Genomic DNA, 24,909 nt, shown 5'->3' on the forward strand with positions numbered 1-24,909 from the left:
GACATATACACTGGACTACTTAAAGCAGCATGGCAGCCATGTCCAGACAGCAAGAAGGTCCAAAGCTACTATCGGCTCAGAGACCAAACTGCAAGCATTTGAAGAGCAGAATATGAGGTATAAGGCAGTGGCTGGCCACCCCATAAAAGAGGTGAATTTGCTCCTTTACATTAAATTGATCTTTGTGAAACAAGAAGCCCCTGGAAACACCAAGTCTTCTGGCATTGCACACCTCCATCTGTGAAAAGGACCATGCTGTAGGAACAGCTGGTTGTGGCCTTCCTCATCGTACAAATATACATTGGAAGTCTGTTTTGCACAACTAAACTACAAGCTCTATCAGCAGACATCTGCCTTCAGCAACTAATTAATACCCCTGAGTAACACTAGAAGGCTGAAGGAGGTGTGGCGAGAGCCATCTCTGTGTACAGGTCAGGCGAGCACAACACAGGTCTTGCTGAGGCTCAGCAGCTCACACCAGCTCCAGCCCTCTGAGATACAAAGAGCACAGAGAGTCTGCAGTGCAATCACTGTAACCTGTGTAAACCTGTGTAAAACAGCACTGGAGACACAAAGAAAGGAGGCTGTAAGGACTGCAGACCTCAGAGCCCCTGCTGGCAAGACAGTGATTCACACACAGGAGATAAGCTGCCTGGATTTCAACAATGTATATATGTGTACACAGAAGTTAGAGGGTCAGGATACCAATGGCTGCCTGAGCAATTTACTGACATGGTACCTACAAATTCTTATTATGGTCCCAACCCCTCTGTGGCCTCAAAATGGAGTGGGTAGGGAAAGAGAATTTAAGCTCTTCTCTTTTCATGCTAGTATCAAGCACTGCCAGTTAGCTCTACACAGTATATCTAGATGGCAAGTCTTGGTTTACTTCTCTCTAAAACAGAGGAGGAAAAAAAAGAAAACTACCATAACAGGAAGACTAAAGAGTTCTTGCTGGACCAAGATAGAACACTGCCTTTCCCACTGGAGGAAGTTCCCATAGGAGGCACCCTACAGCAGCACACAGCACAACCCACAAGCAGTCTGCCACTCCCATTTCTGTGCTGCAGTTATTTCAGAAGCGTACTATTAGGTCGGTGCTAACTGATAACAAAAACTCTAGGCATATTAATTCCTATCACATAAGCATGTGCTTTGTATAAAATATGAATAGCCCACAGATGGAACGTTAACAAGAACAAATTAACACTTAAATAAATAGTAAGTAAATAGCATTTCATCCAATACTCCTTTCCCCAACAATGAGATTACAGAGCAGCAGATGTCCTCAGTTATTTGGGCAAAATAATTCAGAGCTTCCCCATACCTATCACTTAAAGTTGAGTAAATCAGAAATTAAGGACTGCTCCTGGCTCCAAGAACAACTCCCTAATTCAAGATGTCTGCTTAGATTCCCTCAAAAAAAAAAAAATGCCTGAGCCAGGCAAAAGACATCACACCCTGCTTGCTTAACGAGACAATTCACTTTACAGGACATCATCTGATTCTCTTTACCTCCACCTGTCAACATCGAGGTGTTTTGTAAACAAATGTAATCTATTTATTCCAGAATACTGAATTAAAAACAAACAACAAGCCAAAACCAAACAAGTAGAACTCAAACATCTCCACAAGAGAAGACACTCGTTAAAACTATTCATATACGGGAGCACAGATAGCATACAAACATTTTAACTACAGGTCCAACATTTCTTTTGCGTATCAGAATAATGAGAAAATACTTTAAGTTTTAAATTGTTTCACCCAATTTTTATGTTACTGTGATGCACTGAAGTACAGAACACTGAGACCAAGGAACATTTCAAAACTCAAATGAAACGGTTTGCATTAGAAGGGACCTTAAAGACCCCCAAATTTTCAACCTTCAGGGCAGAGCTGCCCAGGCCCCATCCAACCCGGCCTTGAGCACTCCAGGGATAGGGCACCCACAGCTCAGTACAGCAGTGCCTCACTGCTCTTTGAGTAAAGACTACCTCCTAACATCTTTCTTACATCTCTTCTACTTCTGTTTAAAGCCATCACTCTTTGACCTATCAGTACACTCCTGAAGGTGAAAGCAGGAAGAGATGAAGTCACCAAGTTTCTAGGTTTAGGCTACTTTAGGACAATTTTAGACACTGAGTGTTAACCTCCATTCAGACACAAAAAGTTTTTGTGCTCCATCCTGATAAAACATCAAAATTTGACATTGGAAAATGTTTGGTTTGTTCAACCTGTCCTACAGACTTCTTTGGGAGGGCAGAAGTCAAGGCAAAATAAAAAAGTGTCTGTCCTGTGTGGCAGCAAAAGAGGACAGAAGAGAGTCCAAGCAAAGCAAAATTCTTCTTTTCCTTCCTCGAGAAGGTATGAGTCTTTTTTTAGAATCCATTTTAAAGCACTTTTGTTTTTATACACACAACAAGAATAGAGCTGTACTTGAAGGAACAGGATTCACACACAAAGCAAAGTTACACGGTGCACTGCTTTCAAGACAGTGCATCTACTTCATGTAAACTAAATTATGAAAGTTTAACTGTGAGCTCATCAGTCACCTGAAGTGAGTACTCAGGCAAGTGGTTAGACAAAGCTTGGCATGTTTCCTGAAAAACAACCAAAACTGCAGATTGCTGTGAAAGTTACTGGACACCCTGAGGAAGGAGCAACTGTTATATTTCAGGACACAAAATGCTTACCAGCAGCTATTAAACAACTTCAGAATATTCTCCAAGCCAGCGTGGCTTGGAGATCACAAGGATGATCTCAATTTGGAGAAGGCCCCGAATCACCACGCTAAAGCACACGATCACAGAATGGGTTGAAAAGGCTGAAAAAGGACCTCAAAGATCACCTAGTTTCAACCCCCCTGCCACGAGCAGGGTCGCCAACCACTAGCCCAGGCTGCCCAGAGCACATCCAGCCCTGACCGTGATGCAGCGTGCAGAGGTCTGTGCGCCTGTGTGGCACCACAAGCCCGGCGCACGGCCGCGCCCCGCCCCGCAGCACCAGGCGGAGCAGCACCGCACGGGGCGCCGCTTTCCCCGCACCGCGCCCGCTCCCTCCGCCCGCAGCCCCGGCCCAAATAAGGCAGCGGCGGCGGCGCTGCCGCCCTCGTTGCCCCGCTACGCACACAGGCCGGGCACGTCCAGCATGTTGGAGATGCCGCGGTCGCACATGTCCACCTCGGGCTGGTTCTTCTCCCGGCTCTCCTCCACGATCTTCTTCAGCGACTTGGACATGGCCTGGGCGGGACACGTACACACCGTCAGAAGGGCTGCCCCCGCTCGGCACAGCGGCACACTCCCACCCGTCCCGTCTCCCCGCAAACATCTGCCCCGACCCACCACCTGCAGGACCCCACCCCGACTCACGGCGCTACGCTGAGGCGCTGGCGGATGGGCGGAACCCCACAGCTGCTATTCCACGCGCACGCCCCGGCCCTCCCCTGAACCGAGCCCCACGCGCAGGCGCGCTGCCGCCCTGCTCGGGAAAAGCAGACCGCCCCGCGCTGGGGGCGGTTCCAATCGCGTTGCCGAGCCAATCGGTGCGCTATCTCAGTGCAGGCTCGCTGACCATTGGCTGAAAGAGTTGGAGGATGTGGTTAGCTGGCCAATAAGCGCGAATCATATCTGAAAGCGGGCACTTCGTGCTCCGGCAGCCGGAATCCCGGTAGCGCTGCTGGAGCTGTGGCGCATGCGCAGCTGTGCGGCCGCGACACCCGCGGGTCTCCTGTTTGCTGTCATTGCGCACGTAGAGAAGTTGAAGGCAATTAACTGCTCCATCTATAAAACCACCCGAAGCCTGGACGCACGCTGAAAACCATAGCCTTGAGTTCCGCATTTCCATTTTTGGGGTTACTATATTATAATAGCAACATGCACCTGCAAAAACAGTTGTACGCTGCTAGGCACTGCTGCTAAAAATGTATCGCCCAAAATTAAGCTAATCATGTGACACAAAATGTTTATTTGCTGATCTTTGCCTTATTAAAGCAAACTACCAGACTTTGGCCTCTATTTTTGTTATGAGCTCTCATCACTTTAAGCATTTATTTATTAGCAACCCTGTGTTGTTGCTATTGTTCTTATTATGAATGGCATTCAGTGCTACTAATTTTTATCACATTTCCTTTTAATCGGGATTGACAAATAATTCCGTGGTTTTCGTTTGGCAGCTGACAAAAATAATTACACTAAACATCTTAATTCTGGTACCTGGGACACTTGTCTCAAGTTACTGTGGGAAACGGAGACATTTCCTTTGCTTTATGAGCCAGCTGAAAGCTGTTTTGCAGGCAAAATGCTTTGAATACTTAACTAAAATTGGTGAATGTTTTAAATTGACTAGCACTGTGGGGTTTTATTTATTTATTTATTTATTTCTTTAAAGCATTGCAGTTGTATATATTCTCTCTTAGTTCAAGTAACTAGAGCCCAAATGGTCTCACAATTCTGTCATTGCTTCTCATTTTTTTATAAAGAATACCCCCACCACATGGGAAGGGCAATTCAGAAATGCTGTTATGGACGTTTTAGTGCTTATTTTTCAAACCTTAGTCTTTGAAGTGCTTACCATTCATATATAACTGTCTCCTAAAATATACTTTTTACATAAGAGTAAGTATATACAATAACATCTAGAAAATCTACACATAAGTAAAAAAATATTCCAGAAAGTGATAGCATGGACACTGATTATCTGTACTGTGTCATTTATAGTGGAGAGGCTCGTAGCCGTGCAGGCATTGCAAGGCAGACATGCAGTATTCACAACTACAGCATGATCTATAAAGAAGTCAGCAACATGCAAAGGCATAAAAGCAAAGATATGAAACAAAGCCATAAATCATATTAAGCAAAGATTTTGTCTTTTCAACTGTGCACTGCAAATCAAAAACTTTTTTAGAAGGTATTTTATAATATGTTTAGTTGTTCCTGTTTGCTTTTGCCATGCGTTCATTTTAAAGTGTTTTAAATTACTCCTTACCTTCCAAGACAGAAACATGGCTCGACAACAGCTCTCTCCTTTAAAGACCTTCACTTCAATAGCTCTGCAGTGGTATTTTTCTTGTGGTTGCTCGCATAAGAAGTTAGAGAACAACAGTGAGTTACTTTGTTCCTGTTTTTTTTTCGTTTTTTTTAAAGAATGGGTTTGATAATTTACTCTAATTTTAGACTTTGACTATTTTTGGCAAGAGTCAGTTGGGCCAGATCAATTGAACCTTGTACCAGCAGCTTCATTCAGCAGCCTTCACGGGCATTAATTCTCTGCCGGTCTTTTATTTTCTGTACAGAAGCTCATGCATATTATTCACATGTGAATACAATTATGCACAAGTATAGCCATAATGTTTACAGATGTACCAAGCATTAGTTATTGTTAGATTGTTAAAATATATTAATCTTACGGATTTCTCTTCCTCTCGTTCGTAGTGTTCTTCACACTTTCTGCAGAAATTCAGTGACTCCATAAATTTTGTTTGGCATTATCACCAAAATTCGTACCAAGATCAATATTTATCTGTACCAAAAAAAAAAAAAAAAAAACAAAACAAAACAAAAAAACCCAAAACAACAACAATAACAAAAACAATCTGAAAGCATTTCAGCTGCTTGAAAGTGAAATATGATTTTTCTCTCAGTGAAATCGTCTTTATGAAGCACAGATTTCAACACACTGCTCAGTTTAACTGCAGCCCTCCCTATGGAGCCTAGGGCCAAAGGCTGCATTGCCAAAACTGGCCTCCCACCAATCATAGCCACTGTGCCAACAAGCAACGGCCTTGGCAGGTCAACATGGGGTCAGGGGTCTTCTCAGGGGAACTAACTTTGTGTCAATAAACTGTATGACAAGTGACCAAGATCAGTTGTAAAAAGCCATTAACGAACTTAATTAATTAAAACTAGGTACGGATTTCTGTTGAGTGGGTTGGTCTGTTGTACACTTGGCAAGACCAAGGTTCAGTCTGTCAGAGAGCTCGTTGTCCACATAGGAAAGGAATGTACTGCAAAACTTGGCCAGCTTTGCAGCAGCAGAGAGCTGCCTGGGTGAGATCTGCCCTTCTGCTCCACCTACAGCTTCCAGATGAGCAGAGCTGCAGGCTGATGAAGTGCAAAAACAGTGTTCTTGCCTGAAATCTGACGCTGATGTGGCCATCCACCTAGCAACAAGAGCCAGTGACCACATCTGCCCCATCCCAACTGCACCAGATCCACAATGATTCATCGGAAGGTCAAAATCATGATGCATGCACATGAAGTCCCATGATACAGCCACTCTCTAGAACAAATGAACTCCTTCCTGATCTCCACAGGCAACCAGCTGAAGTCGTGCTTAACTGTACTTACACTGCCCTATGACTTGTTATATTTAGAGCTTGTTTTGTAGCTCTTATCTCCAGGCAGTTTGGATGATTTTTTTTTTCTTTGCTGCCCATTTATAGGCTTTTTAATAAACTTTATGGACAAAGATTGTATTATTTCTTGATTTATAATATGAAATCAGCTTGGCTTGGAGTACTGAAAAAGATCTGGGACACTTAATTTTGCTCTTTTGTGTCTTCCCATATTAGAGGAATTTCTGGTCTGCCTGCAGCTCAGGAGGATGTAGCAGTTTCCTGGCTTGGTCCAAATGAAGATATTTCTCCTGTTTCCATGTTATATTTCAGCATGTTAGCACACGTATCACCTGTACCTAAGCTTGATTTTGCTTCGTGATTAGAAAGTTCTAAACCCATGCCTTACATCTCATTTACTTGGCCAGTGGGAGTTTGCAGATATCTCTCTTTTGTACATTACCAGGTCATTTTGGAATTTTGAGAATCTTGAGTTTTATATCACATGGTCTACCTTTTTGCCCTTTTTTTGTTTCTTTTTCTGCATTGCCTTTTAACTAGGATGGCTCCTCGGCTATTACCAAATTTTTTATTTTTGTGGTGTTATGTCTTTTTTGACGTTCATTGGGAAATCTCTAAAGAATTCCCAGATTTTGTTAGAACTCCTATTAACGATTATAGTGTCACTTATAATCAGTTATTGCAACGATCACTGTAAGAAGTGAATTTCCATGAGTGAACCTGTGTCCTCTGTATATCCCGCAACATTTGTGACCTACGAAGTTTTTCAGCCTAGGGAGGAAGCAAACCAGCATTAGTCAAAAGGACAAGACCATTTTTAGCAAAGGCTGATTTTATTCTTGTTTCAATAATATTAGCTATCAGTTAACATAGTTGGATTTGGTGGTCCTAAAGGTCTTTCCCAATGTCAACGATTTCCACAATTCTGCGATTTTCACAAATAGTTGGAACAAAGACACCAACGACAAAGCAAATTGAAGATAACTTTGTGTCTTAGCTTAACTTAACAAGTCCATGTTGAATATTTTAAGCTTTATCCTGGCTAATCAACTTTTCTTGGCATTAATAGTAAAACTCTTTTTGCACATTTACAAAAGCATTTGAAATGATATAGAAGATATAAAATATGTTTCAAAGCTACTTTATTTTCAGTACGAGAGATCATGTGTTTCTGACAGCATCTTGAAATTCATAGCAGCTGTACTTACAGTGATTTTTAAAAGGCCTTACTTCAGTCACAACTATCATAACGAGGTTTCAAATGTATTTTATGATCTAAAGTCTCTTCAGTATAGCAAGGAACAGAAAATATTTCTCTGAAGGGATATTCTAGCTCGTCCAGCTCAATCGGAATCCTGATGGTAAAGTCACATATTCAGCATGAAATTTTATATAGACTTGATGCGATGTAGCAGTGAATGGAGCAATGTTTGTATCCTAAAGTTAAAGACAAAAAGAATTTAGAAGTTTTACATAGCACCAGAATCCTGTGAAAAAGCCAATCACAGTGCTACCGATGAGGTGAAAATGCAGTCATAGATGGGAAGGGACCTCATGTCTGTGCATGGTACTGCTGTCGTATTTCTCCCATTAGGTGCTGAAAGTATTTTAATCACGGATACACTCACTGAATTCTGAGGGAAAAAAAAAGGGTTTGACGATGCCACCCGCTAGATGTCGCTGTAAGGTCTGTGTTGAAAGGCTTCTAAGATTCCTCAGAAACTTTACTCTTTCACCTCCACTCGTTTGTACATAATTCACGCCAAAATTATAGAAATAATCTTAAATACGATGCAATAAAATTAATTTTAGCCAATTACAGGGCATTAAGGAATACGTACCATCCCACAGTATGGCCCAGCCTGGGGATAGCTGGAATCTGGCCCATTGTAAAGGATCAGGTAGTTGCTACTGCAATCCCCTGGGTCATCAATGCTGATGAAATCAAAGTTCACTGTGACAATTCGTCCCGTGGGCACAGTAATGGCCCACTCACAGTCAGTGTTGTTCTGATAAGTTGCAGGGTATCTGGGACTAGCAAATGTGCCAGTGCTGCCATACAATGATCCTCCACATCCTGGAAATAGATACGGTTAATGAGCTTAGTAGACTTACTTTCAAAAGTTCCTGAACAGTGTAGTACGTGAGTACAGTAATTGTAGTAGCACTGAAAAAACTGAGAGACACTGTGAGGTGGAACAGTGAACGTAGGTAAGAGCACTTTTGCAATGAGACAAAACTAAGGCTGTAGCTTCAGCAGCCTGACATTATGGAATGATCATCAGAACATTGATAAGATATTAAAAATCAAAAGCCACAGAACTCTTACTAAAATTTTAATTCTGATATTCATGGCTGACTGCCCATCCACTTAACTAGAGACAAATTCTCTTTGTAATGAAAAGTAGTGAAGAATCCTCACCTAACACAAGAACACACGTAACAACTCAGAGAAAATATTTTCACTGACATGAACCAAAGGCCATTTGTAACAAAATTCCATCTCTAACAGTGGCCAGAAACATATGCCCTGGGAGGAACACATGTAACTAATACCCCAGGTTACTTTCAAAGTCTCCAAAGATTTACAGCCCATGGCTTTCATTTCTTTGTATTTAATGGTCTTTATCAATCAGATGTCTTTTGCAGGCTTGTTCAGATAGTCCTTGAGTCCATATACATTTGTAGAATCCCATGGAAAGGAGCTCCGCAGCTTAAGCATATATTGTATGAAGAACTGTTTGGTTTGGTTCAAACCTACCACCTCCTGGCTTTATCTGAAGACCTCTAGCTGAGCAACTGATCATTAGTCACCATCCAAATTTTGTAATTTTTTAGACCTCAGTAGTTTCTTGTCCATATTTAAAAGTCTAGCGTACTTCAAACAGAAGCCAGTCCTTATGCTGAGATGCTGTTAACCTTTCTGCCTGAAAGATTTTCAGCTATGTTGGATTGTCATTAAGAGGAGGATACCAGAACTCTGCATATCTCTCAGTTTGTGGGTGAACTACGAATTTGAACAACTGTTTATTTTTTTTCACTTTTCCTTTACCAAGAATTCCTGTAGCCATATTTACACTTTTTAAAAAATCATTTCTAAGCAGTGAGCTCTTTTTTGCCATAGAACTGTTTTACACTAAAGATCTTGTTGCTGAATGCTAAAAATCAACTCAGAAATCATATTTTTGCAAATCAAGTCAGAATTGTCTTTTTCACCCTTATCTGTTTAATCAATACTTTCCTATGCTGAACTTCATTTGCTCTTTCCTTACCAGACCACTCAATATTGTGAGGTTATTCTGCAGTGCTTTTCTGTAGACCATAAGCTCTCTTCAGCAACTTAGTGTCAGGAGGAAATTGTTATCCAACTATTCACTCCCATTTCATACACTGTTTATGAATAGGTCTATTACACAGTCACTACACAGCATTATAGCTATGTTATTTTCTTTGAGAAAATGTTAGTCCTCTTCAGGCTTAGCAGCATCTAGATCTTAGAGCCTATCACAACTGAGCAACGAGACTGAGTCACCACCACCACCGTTACCATCATCACCACTCTGTCAAGCCAAGGTAGAGATTCATGATGTTTTCTGACCTCTCAGTGAAAGATGTAGATCACCAGTTTAAGTGGACTGCATCCTCTGAGGTTGCTAAAGTCAACATTAGAGAATAGGGTCAGCTTTGTACTTGGGAAGACTTTAGGTTTGAATGGGACAGGGCCCCAGCTGAGCAGGCTGGATCCCACCTGTCTGTGGTTTTCTTCTGTAAAGTATTGCTCAATGAAATTACTTTGTTATTATATTTCTTACCCTTTGATGATGAAGTCCAAGTAATTTCATAGCCATTATGAGTCCCTGAAACATCACTCATGAAACGAAGGAAAACAACATGATTTTGGGGGAAGATTGGACTGGGCACAGTGTTTCCACAGAACCTGCCGAGCAGTGGTGATTGCATATTACTCCCATTTCTGACCTGTGAGGGACGCAAAAAAATGCTGTCAACATTAAATCCCCATGCCAATTACACACAACTACAATTATGCAGGGATGTAAGCACAGTGCAAATTATGTACAGACCTGCTTGCATAGCATAATTGTCATTTAATACTTTTATTTTTCCTACTATATTCTTGCTGAGAAGCAAAAAGTATTAATCAGTCTGCCTGAGCTTTGTGAGTAATTGCACAGAACAAGTATCATCAGCAACTGGTAGCTAAATTTTATGGTGCGGTGTATCCCCTGCCTGACTAATAAAAATTATTTGGCTAGTAGCTAAGATGTGCTCTTGAAATTCAAATCCATGTTTTACTTTTCATAAGAAAAGCTAATATTCCAGATGAAAAGACAAATTACTTATCCTGAAGACCACTATTTTCACTGGTCACATTAAGACACAGCTCATATTAGCTACCTCAGATTCAATGTGATGCTTTTTTTAGCTCCGATAATAGTGGAGTTGAGATCCATTTCTTGAGACAGTAAAGAGGATATTAAAGGAGAACAAAATAATGATACTGCTACAGACACTGGATTTTTGTCATTTTGCAAAATGTAGGGAAGACTTGAACAAATGTGAAAGGACAGAGCAAGGATTGTGCAGGAGGATATGGACAGGATAGGACCTTTGCAAGTATCCTGCACTTGTTACTAGGTCTCAGATTTATTACTTCCTGTTTGTGTACAGATGTTAATATCAAGTGAAAACTATCCCAATTCATAATCATAATCGGTAACATTGGTAACATAATCACAGTTAATTAAAGATAAATATCTTATAATAAAACTATTTATTCATTGGTCTTAGACCTCGTATAGTGTATGTTTAATCTTTTACTACAGTCCATGAGTATCTTTCATGACAAAACTATAGCAATAATGTCAATTCAGATCATAATTCATCCAACCTTGTTAATGTCCTTTAACTTCATTAGATTTTGACTCAGGCCCATAAAAAAATAATAATAATAAAAACACATATATACTGCCTTAGTACCTCTAGGAAGTCATGGGAACACTGAATGCTGTCCTCCAAATTGAAAGAATGGAAAAAGAGAGAAATCGTGTGATTCACGGGAGCTTGCAGAATGATAGAACAGTCCATATTATTGGGGTAATGACCTGGCCAGCCAGGGCTCTTCAGAGAACCGAACTGCTGGTTATACTCTCTGCTGCAACCTAGAGAAGGAAAATTAAAATAACGTAAGCCTTGAAGGTATTGCTTTTCACTGCATGGAATCAACAAAAAGATTCTTTTGTAATAGTAGATTTTCTTGACATCTCTTCGAGCCTACCTGTAGCTTGATAGGTAAATCTGACTCCATTATTAATCCTGTATTCATCTGATCTGAAAGTCACGATGGCAGTGCGATCATAAGAATAAAATTCAGGGACTGGAAAAGTTTCGGTGCCGCAGAATCTATGGACTGATCCTTGGCTGTGCTAGAATTCAACACATCACAAACCTCTAAGTAATGACACAACTCAGCTTTCTACTTATCAAACTCTAGGTAAACAATTCTTTCAGCACTTTGTAGATCAGTTAGGCAGTCACACTTCAGAGCTCTTAAGGAAATCACTTATTAATATCTCAATATTGTATGTTCAATTATGATGTGAAGCAAATCCAGTGTAACAAATATTTTCACAACAAAGTGAAGAACAGGGAAGGAAGGTTTGGAATAATGGAATACAGTGGACATAAACAGTTGTGTTCTACATGTGTTTTTATTCTTTTTTCTCTATTTTTTCCTGGCACAAACAGTGATTTTATTATGGTTCTTGGATGGAAGGAAGTATATTTTATCTGTAAAAGATTGTTGTTCGTCTGTAGTTTCTGGGTGTTTAATTCTGGGTGTGCATGCACTGCTAGTTGGTGCAACTGTGAACGAGTATGTAATACATACCAGGTTAAATTCAATGCATAAGTGTGCTTCCATGAAATCAACATAAGTGGGGCATAATGCTTAATGCTGTGCATGTATCCTTGGCATGAATCATCAACTAATCTGTCACCAAACCATGAGTTCTTCTCCTCTTTGCAAAGAGTGAGGAGAGCTGAACGCAAATGGGGCATGGAAGGACTATAAATTTCTTACCATTGGTAAGTCCTGGAGCTGCAGATAGTTCTGAGAACAGTCCTGGCTGGAGTGGAGGTGGAACGTCTCTACCACCACCTTGACCTGCTGCTGTGGAGGGGCATCGATGACCCAAGTACACAGAGTAAATGGTGGATATTCATTGGGGAAGTTAGGAGACACTGCAGTTAGGGAGGTAGAAGTCGCATTATACGTTCCTCCACACAATCCTGTTTAAAATATTAATAATAAATGCATCACAGACTGAAAATGTAGTAGAACACATTCTAATGCTGTGTCAGTACATTATAAAAGTCAGATAAATGTTTGTTTGTTTCATATAGTATCAGTGTATGTGTTAACAGCTCAAGATAGGGTGTTCCTGTTTTGCACTCCAGACTGACATCCACGCTGCAACCAGCCAACATCAAAGAGAGTTGCAGAGGGGAACCAGCAGTGCTGCTGTGAGCTTGCTTATCAGGTGCTCTACATTGTTAAACCAATGAGTATCTTTGCCATTGCCTGGGCCATGTGCCTGGAACAAATTTTAGTGACTTATTATTTAGATGCATACTTTCACAACAGTATATAGGTCCACGAGTATACTTACGATCCACTGTGGTGTAGGTAACATTGAAGCCTTCTCTTTGCACAGAATTGTCTGAGATAAATTTCACAGTCAATGAATTACTAGTAGAAAGAAAAGGAGCTGGCACTGTAGATCCGCAGAATGTGCCAGCTAAACCGGCATTTTCATTGTCTCCATCGTAAAGCTGAAATAAGAAAAGTATACAACTCACTAATAGTTTAGGAAAAACAAAGAAATAGAAATAAAGTTTTCTGACCTCTCCTGACATTGTAATTTCTCTTACTTGAAAGCACATTAGGCAATCTTGTGCTTTAACATGATGTTCTTGATGACTACAATTATTCACTGCCATATTAACTCATTCTGTAAGATAGTGAAAATCTCATTATGGAACATTCTAGTCCTGTCTTAGCAAATCCATCAAAAATGTATTCTATTTTAATCTGGAGTTCTGTGTTCTTTTTTAGATGTAATCTCTAAGCACTTTTCTATGTGAAAGGTTGATTTTATTCATCAAAATGCAGAATTTATTCCTCACGTTACTGAAAATTCCTATTGCTCAACACTCAACACCCCTTGGTGCATCTTGTTTTGCAGCATTTTACCATCTATCTGATGATTTATACACTAATTTACAGGAAATTAGCTTCAATATTTTATAAACTAAAGTCTTTTCAAGCAATATGACACTAATTTAACAAGTGGTCATTGTTACTTTCAAAGTGATTGAGTTTTGTTCTGTTTCTATTCTGCGAATTAAATACTCATTTATACAGGTAGTCTAAGAACAGAAGCTTGCACACATAACATCATTAAAACAGTAAACAACATTAAATTGGTTTCTGAAAATGCAGGATGTCATCTGCAGTCATTATCCAACCTATCGAAGAACTGTAATTATATTAAGCAACGGAATTTCTTCATGAGGCAATTTTCTATTAATTGAGTTTTAGTTTCATGGAGAGGAAAATGCATTGTATCTCTCTGATAGTTTATGTTAAAATACACAGCTATCTTACTTGGACATAATCATATTGGCAGGTCTGAGCAGAATGACCTTCCAGCATGAATGAGGTGAAGGTGAGGTTGACCAGCTTGTTCACAGGTGCAGTTATGACCCATACACAGTCCAGATTTCTCTCATATCTTCCACTCACGCTGGAGACTGGAGAGCCAAAACTATAAGCTGAATGTGTCAGGTAGCCACCACAGCCATCCTGAGGTCCTGTTGAAGGAGCAGAAGCTTTTGAAAAGCCACTCCTGGCATTCATTTAATCTTCAGAACTTTAACATCAAGGCAACAGCTTTTTCTATGCTGCAGCATTTTATTATAATGTCTCACACTTACTAATTGAATTATTAAAAGGATTTTTTTTTAAAGCAACTGCAGTAGGCATTAGTATCCACTTTGAAGATATAGCTACAGATTTTTTACAAGGGACTAGCAGAAGACAGAGGACAGAAATCAAGAAGAGCCGTGGTTAAGACATTTTGATGTAATTCCTACTAGCTAGTAAGAACAGTTGGACTGTAGGGGGCACTGACTGGTTGCCACTGAATATCAGGCTAAAAAAATGAGCTGCTTGTTTTTTGTAGTAGGGCTTCACTGTTGTGGGATTTAATTCGGCAGCCCAACACTGGGGCCCTGACTCACATTCAGGAATCTATCTAAAAGTGACTTATTTCTGGGTGTGTTTCACTTTGTGGGAACTTAGAACCCCTCTGAAAAGCAGGCTCTTTCATGTTAATACTACATTCAGAGCTAAGTCCCTAACCCGAGCTCCTCACTGTGAAAAGTTTAACCCTATAATGATTTTACTCACACTGAAAGAAATGTCTTTTGGACAAAAACTGCTAATAGAAGACCAGAACCATCTTATTGCCCCTAATTACAAATAAGCAAAAATACAGACCATCCAAAGGGATTTTTTTAAACAACTTCTTTCTTTTGCAGTTTGATTTCCAGAGGCAGAGCTGGGTTAGCAACTGAGCAGTTTGTTTACTTCATGCTTCCTTCCCCAGTCTCTGTGGGGTTTTCTGGCCACTTATTTAGCTCAGAAATACAAACGAAATATGGCTCGTAATCTTACCTGTGAGTTTACAAACACTCTTTCTGAATGTTTGTGAACTGAACGGGGTGAAGGTTAACTGCAAGCAATCTGGTGTCTCCTGCAGTGATTCCTTTTGGAAGAATTACATTATCAAAGGAAACTACAGCTGTGGCTTAGCAATACCAACACCACTGGAGAATTGCATGTGTGTGTGGAAAATCTGCCTGTCTGGCTGACGTACAGTGACTTAACCTTGACCCACTGATATATTTCCAGTCACATAAAACTGTGCTCTACTTAAACTATGTTATTACAAAAGATCCCTCTGGTGTAAAATCAGCATCCAAATATCAGGATTGCATCAGTAACCATGGGCTGGAAACAGCCCTATCTTGCGAGACTGCAATGGTTAAACCAGAGTGACTAAGGATAAATGTCATCCTACTCTACTAACCAAAGCCGGAAAGTCTCCACCCTAAAAAGAAGATTGCTTAAAACCAAAATCTTGATGACATGAGATTTAAGCTCTCGCTATAGCTAAAAATGAACAGAAGAAACTGATTACAAAGTGAAAAAGTCAGGAATTAATAGACTGTAGTCCAGTTTTGTGGGCTGCTCCAGCAGTGCAGTTGGAAACTTGGAAAAGCGTTAGTGTTAATTCCCATGCTGCTGCAGAAGCTGAGAGCAACAGTGGGAGAATCATGACCGACCAGTCATGTTCACGTTCTCACAAATATTCTCAGGAAGGAGTAAAATGTCAGGCAGGAGGGTGCCTGGGCCCTAAGAATGCAGTTTCATTGTATTTTTCTCTGGATTCACCCTTCTGCATGATTTATTTAGTCCTCCTGAGGCAGCCTTGTTGGAGCCGCTTCCTGCTCAGCATTTTGTACACCATCCACTAAGCATACCATTAAGCATACAATTATTTGGCATAGGTCGTACTCTGTCCCTCCAGCCCTGCAATATTGAATCTTTAGCGGCATATGGGTCAGACTGTCTTACAAAGCTGCCCTTCACCCTTTTTGTGGTTAGAGTTGCAAACACGCCAGCCAGAATATTGCAACAGGAATCACAGAATTGCCACAGAACAGTGCAACAGCTGTCAGTGCTGCAGGATTGTCCTTTTTTGGGGTACCAAACATCTGGACCTTTTCAATGGTGCCCTTCATGTCTAACTGTGCAACTATAAAGAGAGCTCAAAAAATAAACAAGGGGGTAACCCATACATGTAAAGAATATAAGAAGGACCTGACAGACAAACAGGACAAAACCTCACTGTAAGAAAATTAACTCTACTTGGTGTAGCCAGTAGCAGCATCTCAGGGAAGACAAATAACTAGAAGTATAACATGGTTAATAAAAATGAGGTTTCATCATTGGCTTTCACAATGCTTCACAATCCTCCTCAGCCAGGACTGAGTCACATGGCTTCAGGACAGTACATTATGAATAATATCTAGAGTGGAAGCTGACCGGATAGCACATAGCCCCACAGCTAGCCAAATAAAGAACAGCCCTTGTTGAGAATCTGTCTTGGTGTTTTTCATCACTGATCACCTATACACCAGATTGCAATCACTAGAAGTTACAGAATAGTGATTGTATGCATGTCTGGGGAACACTTGCAAGTAAAAGAAGAAGCAATTCTTACAAGATAAACCCAATTGTGCCTCATTTTAGTGAGGTTGCATCTCAGTGTTTTAAAAATCATTACCAGTCCCACACAGAAGGCTGACTAATTGCCATCCAGCATCCTCGTGATCACTGATGGAATAATTTGTATTGTTGGCTAACATAGACAGAAAAAAACACAGCTAAAATTTAGGCAAAAGCCTAGACAGAAGTCTGTTAATTGTTTAGAATAGCCTCTTTGTAATTAAAAGCTAAACATGATAAAAATAATGAGAAATGTACCTTACAGAATAATTTCTGAAGGGACAGATGGATGACTGCTTCGTTTCAGTCTCTGGTTTATTATTTAAAAATCTAGGGTCATCATAAATCAGATTGCAATCCTGTCCTCCTCATACACAGCTTGCCAGAGAACACAAATTATCCAAACTAGGACACATACTGTCATCATTAATTGCTTTTGGTGGGAAGCATTAATGAAACTAAAAGGCTGAGGAACCACTCAGGAAAGATGGGGCTGAAGGTTCCCTATGGCAAATAAAAATAATTACAGCAGAGAGCAAGCACATGTTGCTCAAAGAGTTATATCCCCTAGACACAGTAGCAAGATGAAGATGAATCTTTGAAGCTGCATACCTTTGAAGCATAGCCAGGGGTGAGGTTCATTTGTGCAGGTACAGAGGTAATGAAAGGGAGCCTGCTCAACAGTTTTAAATCTATTGGAAACAGCTAAACCAATGACATTTCATAATAAGCTAATGCTGTTCTCCTCTTAACTAAATGAACCCCACAAATGTGCACCAAAAGGCAGCAAAATTCAAATAACCCTTCTAGTTCTGCTGGAAGAATAATGAAAGGCCTTCAAGCAAGGATTAACTCTGCCAAGACTGATGTTTCATTCCCAATAGGTTTTATTTTCAGTGCAGAGGAGTGGCTGGACTATGGCTGTAGTAATCAGTTCATAGCTCATTAGGATTATGGCTTCAAATGCAAAGGACTACATAAGATTGAAGGGAGGAGTTGTACTGCCATTCTTCATGATAGCTGATACTAAGGGCTGGTAAACCTTCACAAGCTGAGATTTCGAGGTCAGTTGGAGTGTTTGACAGCCACTGTACAGGCCCTGTGACTGCAGCAGGCTACTGGCAGGTCCAGCCTCACCACAGGGCCCTCACTCTTTCCAGGTCTCAGCATCACCTTCAAACATAAAGGTTTTTCACTGATTCGATGGCATGGCAGTGCTACCTGCAGGGACGTACACCCAGGACTGCAAAGCCCACATCTCCTGCTTCAACAAGATTTCACAAATGCAGAAATAGGTACTCTCAAGGTTTTTGACATTTTAGCTCACCCCAAACATGAGCCCAGCCATGCTCCATGCAAGCCATCCTAGTTCTGCAACACAGTAATGTATGTACCACCCAAACCATTTATTTGATGTTTGCCTGGAGACCAGAAGCAGACAGGCTGTCTGGCCTCAATCTTACATTTGCTAAAATTGCATTAATGTATTTGTTGGCATCATAGCTGTCCAGGCATTAGCAGATCTCTCTTGCAACATGAACCAGAAATGTCTCTGTATGCATGGGAGTACACATTTTCAGCTGAAGAAGTCATCGACTTCTGAGTGTCTTAAATCTGAATCCCATCATCTTTTAACCTTTAGTCGCTACACAGTTACATTTACTCACTGCATCTAAAATAAATTCTCACCTCACTGTTCAGATCAGTCAGAAATTTCTTATTTAAATGTCTGCCCTTCTTCTCGTCTGTCCAGTTTGATTCTGTGAACTGCTTCTACGTATTTTGCTTTGGGAGAAGAAATGTTACAGATACTAAATAGCTGACATTTCAGAGACATATGTAGACTGTCCTTAAGTTCAACAGATGTATTTTTTCCAGAGACAATGAAGAGACTGCAAATACTTTCTAAACTGAGACAAATTTCAACCTGATGCATATTTTTAACAAAGATTTGAAGCACAAAATATGCTTAGAAATAGCCCAGAAGTCGTGATTATCTTCTAAACAGGTAGTCTGAGCTCGTTATGGATGTTGATATTTGCATAAACTATAATAGGATCAGAAGAAGATATTATTAGCCACAACTGAGTCACTATTTTAACAGGATAAGCTAATCATATTTAAGTCACGACAGTGTAATGAATCTGAAGCGTGTAATATATGTGTAATATGACTGGTAAAACCGTGAATCAAAAGCCCAAAGAAAGTTTTGCAAGAAGACCTGTGAGTTGCACACAGTTAGCTTCTCAGCTGGCTCCTGTGCAGCACTGTGCTCTGAGGCCACATTCAGTATCTCCAGATAGACCTCTGGAAACCAGTCCTAATGGGCTGTGACATCTCTGCCAACCACTGCTGCTTTTCCAAAGGCATAAGAAAACGCACTGAATTCAGCAGAAGCATTGGCATGTCATAGTCAAGGACACATACTTCTAAGATTATTTTTTTTTTTGTAGGAGGGAGAAAAATTCCCACTGAGCCTGAGAGTCGGCTGCACAGCAATTTCCCACCTGCCAGGCAGTCAGTGCTGGTGTCAGTGCAGGTCACTGGTGCCCCTGGCAGCAGGTGCTACAATTATTTACATAAACCAATGCAAGAAATTAACACTGCTGGTTTAAGAATTCAGATACAATCCACAGAAGAGCACATAACCCCTCCCTATGCAGCGGAATGACAACCAATATTGTACATCTTCTGTCATCCATTCAAAACTGTTGCATTTTATTTTTTTTTCAGCGAATCTTAACAATTCAAATGAAATCAGTGAGAACTGCACATGCTGAGCACTGATAGAAATCTGCACCCAGAAACAGAACACAGAGTGAGCCAAAGCTTTGGGTTGCAAGACGACACAGACCTATATTAAGCAATTTTTTTTTTGTTCTTGATAGAGTAGTATAAAAAAGTCGTGAGTAATCTACTGGGTCTACTTTTCAAAAAGCACATTTTAATTTCATTAAGGTAAAGCACAAGAGTAAACCCATTAGTGTCAGACACTTAGTGTATTGTGTTCCAAACAGGAAACAAGTAATTTAATACAGAGCTAATAGCATCAAGGAAGGCACACACCTCCGAGCAATTTATCAAGTAAGTTACAGAACACTTGGCCAGGAAGAAAAGCATATAGTGCATCATCTGTTTCCACAATATGCATGCCAGATAGCTTATGTGAGTTACCTATCAATGCATTTTTCTAATACATAAAATGAGAACATTCCTTTTTACAAATATTTTTCTTCTACACTCTGCTTGCTTGTGATTTTTTTTCCTATGTAAAATAATTAATAGTCAGAAATGCTTGTTTGAATAAAAAGGACTGAGGGATCCTTGAGGGGAATACTGGGCCAAAGGAGGACAATGAGACTACGAGCAGGCTGCCAGTCTTCCTTGCAGAGGATGGGGTATTTAAGGACTTTTGCATTCCAGCAACAATGGTTGCCAAGGGGTTTGGAGGCACTTATTTTGCCTTAGAGCCTACAACACCAGTTTTCTCTTTGTTGCCACCTTATTCTTCTTGCTTGTCTATACCCATCTGTTTTTACTTTTCTTGTGTTTAAATCACAAGCTACTCCTGACAGCAGACTGTTGCTTTATTCTGTCTGTACAAGGTCTAGTGCAGTGGAATTGTGGCCATGAACTGGTAAGCTCCAAGGTAATGCAAACAAGTCACGACATTGGTATTAATGAAGTACAAAATACTGCTTTTTCACAAAATTTAAATGTGAATTTCTCCTGTATGTTCAAGAGATATAGCATAGAAAAGGGGAGAGGAGGGATCTGACTACAGCTTGAAGTTGGATGGGATCTAGGGCTGTAGAGAGAAAGAAGACAATCTTCATAACCCTCTCCATACCACCTTTTCCACCATTTCCAGCTCTGTTTTCCTTCTGCCTGTGTGAAGAAAGCTCAGAAAGAGCTTTTAGGCCCAACTCACTTATCTAACCACATGTAACATTGCTTCCTTCAAGTTCTTGTGGCTTCCTCAAACAACCTCAGTGAGCAGACCTGCTTTTCAGGAACCTCTTAGACCCTTCTCTGATGATTTAGAATGTGATATATTTTTTGTTACTGAGACAACGGGGCTATGTACAATAGTATGGAAGGTTGCCAAGTGCTGTTAATAAGGCCACCAACACAATTCCTGAAAGGGGTTGCTGACTCTTCAAATTAAAAGCAAGACAAAGACCCACACAAACCCTTAGAATTCTTTTTTGCCTTGATATCATATGCCTTAGAGGGATCACAAACTGGGACGAGAGGGTCACCCCATTGCTCTATTTGTCACCAAAGCACAAACGCACAGTAGGCATGGCTGAAATACACGCAAGCTCTGTCCCTGACAGCTAGGGTCAGCTGAGAAGATCAGGTCTCCCCTTAGAGCTGTAGAGATAATAAGGAGATCTTTGGATGAGTCACAAGCTCAGTACATGCAGACCTCGTTTTTTGGGAAGAGATCTTAGCTGTTCTTACTTCACAAAGACATCTCAAGTAACCACATGCCTTAAGCAGGTATTGATTTATCTCTTCTCATCCTTTCACTGATTGCCTGGAGGAGCACACACTCACTGTGGAAATGAAGTATAATTCTCATCTTACAGACAGCAAACAAAGGCAGTAAAAAGGTCAGTGGTAGCTAAGGTAAGACAAGGAGACCTTCTTTCCAGAGTTACAACACTTGGAGCAGGCTGGAATGCTTTAGTCAGCCCCAGTTCACCAGCTCAGCTTGAGAGCACATCTGGCATGCTGGTTGTGAAATGTGCATTCAGCAATATATTGCAGAGCATATGGAGTAGCATGGTGAAAGCCTATTTCTAAGAAAAGATATTTGACAGAAAATGAGCCACACTAACTACACTGTCAAATTAGTACTATTTCATTATTTATGATAGATTTCCTTGTCTGAGTATAGGGTGACCTTCAATATTCTAACAGTTGTGGAATCAGTAGTGCAAAAAATTTGCTTTAATTAAAGCAGAGAATGTTTTCCAGTGCAAATTTCAGGTTTAACTCTTTGAATACCTGGTTACTACAGATCTTGCTAGACTTCTTTGAGTTTCCTATTCTGTCTTTTGTCTTCTTCCCACTCAAATGGCTATAAGGTCTTCTTAGTAATAAAATTTGCAGATGAACAATGCTTAGCCCTGGGTTTTGTCTGTATCCTTGACAGAAGCCTCAACAGGGAAGAAACTGGAAGACTTTGTGAGGAAAGGAAATAGCTTATTTTGCAACAAATGGGTTTACTGTTTCTGCTTGCTTCTTTCCAAAGCATAATCAGGGCCACTCACAACATTAAGCAGAATGCAATAATTACGTTATCCTGTTGTGCTTCCCTAGGGTAACTACAGAATATTGTGCTCGTTATTTTGGTTTTATTTGCTTTCATTTGAAGCAGAATCTCAGACCTCATAGTACAAAGATGTGTCACAAATTTTCCTGGATCTCTATCCCAGACAAATCAAACAGTAAAAGTTTGTAGGACTGTGACTCATTTTTTCCTATTATAACATACTTTTCTACTTTTTGGCCATCCCACACTGGCATGAGACTGTCAGAATTTTTCCTAAAGGCTGTGTGGTTTAGTCCGTGTGGCTTGCTTCCCACAGAGGAGAAAGAAGACCTACCATTAAGCATCTCAGCACTACAGGCACTTCGTCACACAACCCACATCTTCACATGGCCACTTTTTCCAGCTTGCATATCCATTCTCCTGAATAAGCCTGGCAACCTCCCTTTCCATGGGAGCCTGCAAAAATGTCCCTCCAAAAATTAGACTAGTGGGTGACAAAGTTTATTCATAAAAGCCTTCTCCTCGCTCAGGGAAATAATCAGACATGATGTTGACTGGAAGAGGCTGGCTTGTGTTCTGTTGTGTGTTTAAGCAGAATCTCGGGAAAGTTATACAAATAAATCTAAATTCAGTGGCTGAAAAAACTGACTATATGCCAACAGGAAGAGCAAAAGCCTGGGGAGTTCCTGATGACCTCACTATGGAAGCACAAAGCCAGGCTGTGGAGGATTTCTGACAATGGATGTCTGATGGATTAAAGACAGCGACACACGAAACAATGTTATGTTACTGGAAATAAAAGTCCACAAGAGTGGTCTTAAAGATTATGGTAGCAACTACTTCGAGTCATGCAAAAGAAGAGTTAATTATAGTAATGACCTTGCGGTTCTGTGGGAATATTTTTTTTGGCAAATACTATAGAACCAGTTATTTTTCTTATCTGTAAATACTTTCTCAGACTCTATGAAATGCAAAAGTCTTTGGCCAGGGGCTGGGAGGGGATTCAATGACTCAGCAGAAGACTGTGTTTGTCCTGCAACAAAGGCCTTTCATTATGAACTGTCCAAGTGCCAGCTTTCTAAACCAGACAATTACTTCTTTCTAATCACAAACACATTGAGTTAATTACACAAGAAACTAGAAGTGATGAAATGACATCAATTTACACGCAATAATTATTTATTATCATCCTTAAACAATTCAGATCTTTTATGAAGGTAAAAATATCCTTTTAAAATATAACCTTAATAACAGACCATTGAGCTTAAACATTTTTTAGGGAATTAATCAGCCATTACAGAATCACAAAATTGCAGGGGTTGGAAGGGACCTCCAGAGATTGAGTCCAACCCCCCTGCTAAAGCAGGTACCCTGTAATAGATCGCAAAAGTAGGCGTCCAGCCTTTGACTTTTGTTCACCAAGACATTTAACATCTAGAGCCTTCTCATTATGACCCCATTCATGCAGAGGCCAGCTACTGATCCTCCAAGTCAGTAGAGATCAGCACAGTGGTGGATGGCAGGAACCTTAATTTTAACTGAACTTAACAGTATAATTGTTAGAAGTGTACAAGGTGAACTGCAAGGAAATAGACATCAAGAATAGGCTTAGGGCACCACCAAACTTTGAACACTGAAAAATGAGAGTGGTCAGGCATTGCCAGATTTGCAGACTTTTGGTACTGCTAAACATTCACTCACACAAAAAATGCTTGTGCCTTCAAAGAAGCAGGAAAAGGTTAATGAAGAATAAAAGGAATCAGTTCAGAAACAGGGATAGAATGCAGGATTCCATAATCGTCTTTTGCTTAGTTAATTCAATTTTGACAAGCTCAAAAACATTTTTCTACTTCCAGTACTATTCAGTGTTTAGTGAATGAGACCATAAACAGCTTTTCACCAATGGAAGTCACTTACCTGCAGATTGTTGGGGTTCTGAGTCTGATAATATCCTTACCTAAAGTCTCCCTGAATGATGCTTTCCATCCTCTGTCTGATCCAGAGAAATCCGTATTAAATAACAGGAACAATTGGTTACTGGAGCTTTTAATATTTGGAGGCAGTTCTGATCCACAGAATTTCCCAAGGAGAGGAGCATGGGTGTCTGAGCCATCATATACAGCCACATAATCTTTGTAGCAGGAGGGAGATATTTCAAGCTGGAAGGTGTTGAATCTATAGAAACACTTGGAGCATTAGATAGGACATTTTCACTTCTAATCCTGTTAATGTGTTTTTAGGGCTTAAGGAAAAGTACACATAATAGCAACAGCCAAAGCCGGACATAGACAGCTACCACAACATATTTTTATTCAGAAAAAAAAGGAAGCAGAACTACGAACTGCATGGCAAAACACCGTCAGATAAGTAGCGACCCTCACCCACTGGGTCCCTCACAATACAAGCACACTTTGGCTATCTGTGTAGAAGCAGATCTCCCCTGTGTAAATGTGCTCTCTTGCACTTCTGCAAATTGCTTACCCTGCAATTTCCTTGAGTACGTGAGAGGCATGTAAAATGAAGGCTGAGTGCAGACCACCTGGGTCTGCCACTTAGCTGGGAAATTATCTCCTGGTGCACAGTCAGCATATATCTGACAGAAGAATGCATGTATCCTTTAACTTTATGTCAACATTTTGTGGCAACCCTATGTCAGTTCTAGGCAGGACAGCACACAGGAGTATACTCCTTTGGGCTGGATGTCTTTACTTAGGCTACAAGGAGGGCATAGGCTTTCTATTAGATTTTTCTTATATGAACTCACAGGGGGTTTGTTACTCCCAAAGGCTGACAGAACTGAACTAAGTGAGTTGCATTTTTACAATTTCTTAGTCCTCTTGTCAATCGAAGTGAGAACCTACAATTATGGTGATGTTCTGCATATCAGTTCCAGAGAAA

The 24,909-nt window shown here is 40.4% G+C and overlaps 2 protein-coding genes across 3 annotated transcripts in view; both read right to left on the reverse strand.

The window, feature by feature from the left end:
* Positions 1-5,087, reverse strand: part of RSU1 (Ras suppressor protein 1) — a 94,286-nt gene extending 89,199 nt beyond the window's left edge. The window contains exons 1-2 of the mRNA XM_065731318.1: positions 4,984-5,087; positions 3,128-3,239 (exon numbers count right to left, since the gene is read on the reverse strand). Coding sequence (XP_065587390.1) covers positions 3,128-3,239; positions 4,984-5,001 — 130 coding nt within the window. The 5' untranslated portion in view covers positions 5,002-5,087. The remainder of the gene's footprint in view (positions 1-3,127; positions 3,240-4,983) is intronic.
* Positions 5,088-7,258: 2,171 nt separating this feature from the next.
* The window catches only part of CUBN (cubilin), a 136,173-nt gene continuing 118,522 nt past the window's right edge, over positions 7,259-24,909 (reverse strand). For both annotated transcript variants that reach the window (XM_065731319.1, XM_065731320.1), the window contains 9 exons: positions 23,969-24,186; positions 14,040-14,245; positions 13,042-13,204; positions 12,453-12,661; positions 11,649-11,796; positions 11,351-11,532; positions 10,165-10,330; positions 8,194-8,429; positions 7,259-7,789 (listed from right to left, as the gene is read on the reverse strand). In XM_065731319.1, the coding sequence (XP_065587391.1) occupies positions 7,682-7,789; positions 8,194-8,429; positions 10,165-10,330; positions 11,351-11,532; positions 11,649-11,796; positions 12,453-12,661; positions 13,042-13,204; positions 14,040-14,245; positions 23,969-24,186 (1,636 nt within the window). In that variant the 3' untranslated portion in view covers positions 7,259-7,681. The remainder of the gene's footprint in view (positions 7,790-8,193; positions 8,430-10,164; positions 10,331-11,350; positions 11,533-11,648; positions 11,797-12,452; positions 12,662-13,041; positions 13,205-14,039; positions 14,246-23,968; positions 24,187-24,909) is intronic.

This window comes from Cyrtonyx montezumae, unplaced genomic scaffold (assembly GCF_038088225.1).
Source record: "Cyrtonyx montezumae isolate F1298 unplaced genomic scaffold, pur_monq_1.0 scaffold_14, whole genome shotgun sequence".
NCBI classification, from domain to species: domain Eukaryota; kingdom Metazoa; phylum Chordata; class Aves; order Galliformes; family Odontophoridae; genus Cyrtonyx; species Cyrtonyx montezumae.